At 33.6% G+C, this 5,112-nt stretch overlaps 1 protein-coding gene across 1 annotated transcript; it reads left to right on the forward strand.

The window, feature by feature from the left end:
• Positions 933-3,962, forward strand: LOC107609357 (serine/threonine-protein kinase SAPK2). The gene is made up of 9 exons (XM_016311301.2): positions 933-1,337; positions 1,459-1,533; positions 1,805-1,906; positions 2,035-2,088; positions 2,173-2,265; positions 2,343-2,435; positions 2,522-2,626; positions 2,738-2,836; positions 3,378-3,962. Exons 1-9 carry the CDS (start codon positions 1,218-1,220, stop codon positions 3,666-3,668), a joined length of 1,032 nt encoding a protein of 343 aa, XP_016166787.1. The 5' UTR covers positions 933-1,217; the 3' UTR covers positions 3,669-3,962.

Here is a 5,112-nt window from a genome sequence, read left to right on the forward strand (position 1 = left end):
ATCGGAAGATTTGGTATCTCTAGAAATTGGACGGTCCGATTTCTGTATCTCTAATAAATCGTATAGTCCGATTTCTAATTCTCTAGTTAAACGATTGCACATTTGAGTATAACACCCCAATAATCCACATTTTAAAAAAATACCACTACCACTCCAATATTAAAAATAAAAAGTTTTCCTTAATATAACCTGACCGAAGTAGTAAGATCAGAAACTTTTTCGGTTGATTTTATTTCTAGGAGGAAATCGCAGATGAAAATTACGTCGTGCTTCTTTTTTTTTATTTTGTTTTGTATATTTCTATTTTTCTGAGTAGATTCTTAGATGTTTTCTCTAAAACTTGATGTGTAACTGAGTTTTGGCATATTTCAAAAAGATCACTTGAAAAGACAAACCAAAGCGATATTTTTCGTTGAGTTTGGGAGTATGTTTAGCAATAAAACTTTCCTTTTAGAAGTTTTATCCTTGCATTCACCGTGTCTATACTGCATAATTGTTGGTATAGAAACCATGGCATTATTATTAAAATCAAAGACGAAAATTTACCATTATGACATCACTTAAATAAAAAAACCATTATGGGTCATCTGCTCATGCATGTTTCACAGAATAGCATTAACGAAACCACGAATACATTTTCTGGTTTAGATTATAAAAAGAAAAAAAAAGATTAAATTGGTGCAATTATACTTATTTGTGGCAAGGAATAAACTATTTCACTGAAGACGTTACTGTTCTAGTGACGAAAAATAAACATAAAACTAACAAGGTATACTTATTTTAATTTAAAGAATTAAATTAAAGCAATTGAGATCGGTGCAACTTGCAATGTAAATATCAAAATGAGCACTTGTGTGCCTATAAGCTATACCTCTCTTTTGTTACCAACTGTTCTTTGCATTATCTATCTCTGTACTTTCTTGTCCTCATGTCAGCAAAATTCCACACGCGTCACTCTCTAAATTTCCTCAATGCTAACTGGCTCTTCATTTTCACTTTTCCTTTTTCTCTTATTTGCCACTTTTCTTTCTATTTTATCAACAATAGAGGCAAGAGAGTACATAAGAGAGTCGGAGTCTACATAAAAACAAAATTGCTAGCGTCTATGCGAAGTTTCAACACTCTTTGAGAAGTTTCACAAATAAAAACCCCAACCTTCACTTTTTTGTTAGCAAATAAGAAACCACTTCTTCTTTTGTGTAGTTTGCCGGTAAGACATGGAGCGCTACGAGATTATCAAAGATATTGGTACTGGGAACTTTGCTGTCGCCAAGTTGTTGAGAGACAAATTTACTAATGAGTTTTTTGCTGTTAAGTTCATTGAAAGAGGCTACAAGGTCTAATTCATCTTTTTTATTTTTATTTATTTATTGGGGTATAGGTATATTTTTGTGTGTTGTGTGGGTTATTATTTTTATTCAACATGGAATTGATAAGTCTCTGTTGTTGCCGCTGCAGATTGATGAGCATGTCCAGAGGGAGATCATGAATCACAGGTCCCTAAAGCATCCCAATATTGTTAGATTCAAAGAGGTTAGTGAAACTTTTAGTACTAAACTACTAATGAGTAAAGGGTATATCTTATTTAAACTATTAATCAGATTGGCAACTTGGCAATGGAAAACTTGTTTCTATGATTTGGATATGAATAAGAATTTGATTATTTAAGTGGATAACTTGCCTTATGCCTTCTAGTTCTTGTAAAATTGTCTCTGGTATTTTTGCTTTTAGACTCTTCTACTTGTATGAATTTCATATAAATCACAGACTAGTTCTTTATGTGCTTTGATGACTCTACTTGCAGGTCCTTTTGACTCCAACACATCTAGCTATAGTAATGGAGTATGCTGCTGGAGGAGAACTCTTCGAGAGGATATGCAATTTCGGTAAATTTTGCGAGGATGAGGTAACATAGAAATGGAGATGTCCTTTGAATAGTTTGATTTAGAATGTATCCTGTTAAAGTTGTATGTATAATAGTTCATACAGAAATTTCAGCATTCTTAATCCTTGAGTCTTGTTATTTTTCAACAGGCGAGATTTTTCTTTCAGCAATTGATATCAGGAGTTAGTTATTGTCATTCGATGGTACAAAACTAAACCAATATTTTAGCAAGAATTATGTACCCTTGCAATGGACATGTATTTTTAATTGAAGGAATGTTTATGCAGCAAATCTGTCATAGAGATCTGAAACTCGAAAACACACTTCTAGACGGAAGCACTGCACCGCGAGTCAAAATTTGTGACTTTGGTTATTCAAAGGTAGTGAGGTTATCAAGAACTATTGCTTTAAATGTTGGCACCTTTGTATTAATTTGTTTTAAGTCTTTTCTATGTAGTCATCCGTATTGCATTCACAACCGAAGTCTACAGTAGGAACTCCAGCTTACATCGCACCTGAGGTCCTGACAAGGAAAGAATATGATGGAAAGGTGAAAACCCAGTTCTTCCTTTCGTTGTTGCCTATCTTATTTGTTATTTTAGTTTGTTGACTAAATATTTTCAAGGGAAATTATAGATTGCAGATGTTTGGTCTTGTGGAGTCACCTTATATGTGATGTTATTTGGAACTTATCCTTTTGAAGATCCTGCGGATCCTAGAAATTTCAAGAAAACTATTGGGGTAAGTGATAACTGCATACTCATCACCAAGCAAAATGAAGTGTAGAAATAAGGGTTGATTGTATTGTTATATATTATCTGATATGGGGTGTCAATTGGATATTCTCTGCAGAGGATAGTCGGTGTCCAGTATACAATCCCTGATTGTGAATTAGTTTCCTTGGAATGTAGAGATCTTCTATCAAAAATCTTTGTGGCGAATCCTGAACAGGTATTTGGTTTGATGGTTAACAAATAATTATTGTTTTCATTGCCTGGACATTCTTATACGCTACAAAATTTAATTGCTTAACAACCCAGCACGCCTTATTAAATTCCTCATCATACTTTCTCCATTCCATATTGATAAGTTTTTTAAATTCTCTAGTACATTCATAAATTAGAATTTGCATCCTCAAAAGTTTGAATTTCCAGTTGATGATAAAATGTGATCTCTTATCTTTGAATTTTCTTTTTATATTTTTTTTATCCCACCTATAAAATAAATGGTGAAAGATCACACTTTATCCTCTAAAGTGAAATCTAAAATTGAGAGGATCCGAATAACATAAATTAGTGTATTGTGATGCAATTTGTATGTATCTAGATACATCGATTTATGTTTATACTAAAAAAGTAAGGACAACTTATCAATATAGAATGAAGGTCATATTTATTTTTTCAAGTAAGTCTAGAGTTCTTACTTTCTCTAACCAATGCATATTATTGGTTTTATGAATATTTGGTTTGCATGTTGTGGGAGCATTTTGCAGAGAATAACAATATCGGAAATAAAAAACCATCCATGGTTTTTAATGAACTTGCCATTAGAGCTAATGGAAGGTGGAAGCTGTCTAAGCAGCGATGTGAATGTTCCATCGCAGAGTGTCGAGGAAGTACTTTCCATTCTACAAGAGGCAAGAAAGCCTCCTAATGTTCCCATGGTTGGTGACAGCCATGTCACTGAAGGCAGCATGGACCTCGACGATCTATTGGATGCAGACGCAGATGCAGATCTTGATGATTTAGAAACAAGCGGTGAATTTGTGTGCCCTCCTCTTTGAGTGTATATATAGATGAGGAAGCTATGAGTTTTTGTTTTGCTCTGAATAGTGTGTCCTCTTTCTCGCTTGGTGTGTTGAATTTCCTTGCTGGTTAAGTTTCTTAAGTTAAGATGAGTTGCTCCATTTGTATGTATGGTTCTTAGTTATGACTTTCAAAAGGGTTTTCAACTTTTCATTCGCAAGTAGTGTTAACATGGTCAAGTTTTAGGAACTTCCACATCTAAGTACTGTTTTCCATGAAATGTAAATCACATGAACTTTATATATAAAGCAGGAGAATATTATGATGTAGAACAAGTTGTGTCAGGTTCCCCATTTTGTGTGTAGGAATATGAGTCGGTGGAACAAAACTAATGTGTAGTGCGTGAGAGAGAATATGATAAAATTTAGAAACTTCCAGATACAAGTACTGTTTTACCTGAAATGTAACATCGCATGAACTTTGTGAAAAACTAGCAAATAAAGCCAGAAGGCAGAGTTTTATGAGTGCGGTGATTATATAATTTTTGTAATATTTAATTTTTAAAATTAAAAATATTATCAAATAAAAAAAATTATTTTAATTTTAATAATACGTAAAAATATTGTTAATATTGCATAACTATTATAATTATCGTAACAATAGACATTAAAGTACGAACTAAAATAAAGAGTTAATTTAAGGGTTTGGTGTAAAACTCGATTAATTAATAAAGACTTAATTTATAAATTAAAATTTATTCTAGAAAATAAAAAATGTGATTTTTATGGTTTAATATGATAGAGAAAATTAAAACGAGATTTTTTGACACTAATTTTAAAAAATTTGGCCGAATATTCGACTGAATAGGCCAAACCGGATGAACCGGATCCAAACCGAGCCCGTAGGCCCCACCCACTCACTTAATTAAATGAACTCAACTTATTTCTCTCTCCCATTTCATGCAATTCACGCTGCTGCCCCAATTCCCAAACTCAAACTCTCATTCAATCTTCAATCCTTGATAACTTTTGATCCGGAGCTCTGATTGCCGCACCGTTTACGGTCACGCGACTTTGTTGCCGAGCTCTACAAAGCCCACAACTTTATTCAAGAGGTAAGTCATGAATCTCTTCCAATTTTTTCAGCTTTGATTTCGAAATTATTGGGTTAAAGTGTTGAGATTTTAGACTCTTTGATGTTATAGGATCCAATTAGCTTGAAGGGGAAGCTCAATCTTGCCTCTTTGATCCTTGGGTATGGTAAGATCCTTAACCCTAAGTGAAGCACTTAAGATTTTGTCATTAGTGATTGAGTTGATATGTGTGGGTGTATGTTTTGTGTATTAGGATATGTATGTATGAATGTCGGAGCTTGATTGAGGTCTTGGTAAGCTTGGAGTGGGCTTGTGGTGCTGAAAAATCTGGTTGAAGGGTGTTGGATATTTGAGAGCTTGTGAAATAGTGATATTGGAAGTGTTCCGGG

This window comes from Arachis ipaensis, chromosome B07 (assembly GCF_000816755.2).
Source record: "Arachis ipaensis cultivar K30076 chromosome B07, Araip1.1, whole genome shotgun sequence".
Lineage (NCBI taxonomy): Eukaryota > Viridiplantae > Streptophyta > Magnoliopsida > Fabales > Fabaceae > Arachis > Arachis ipaensis.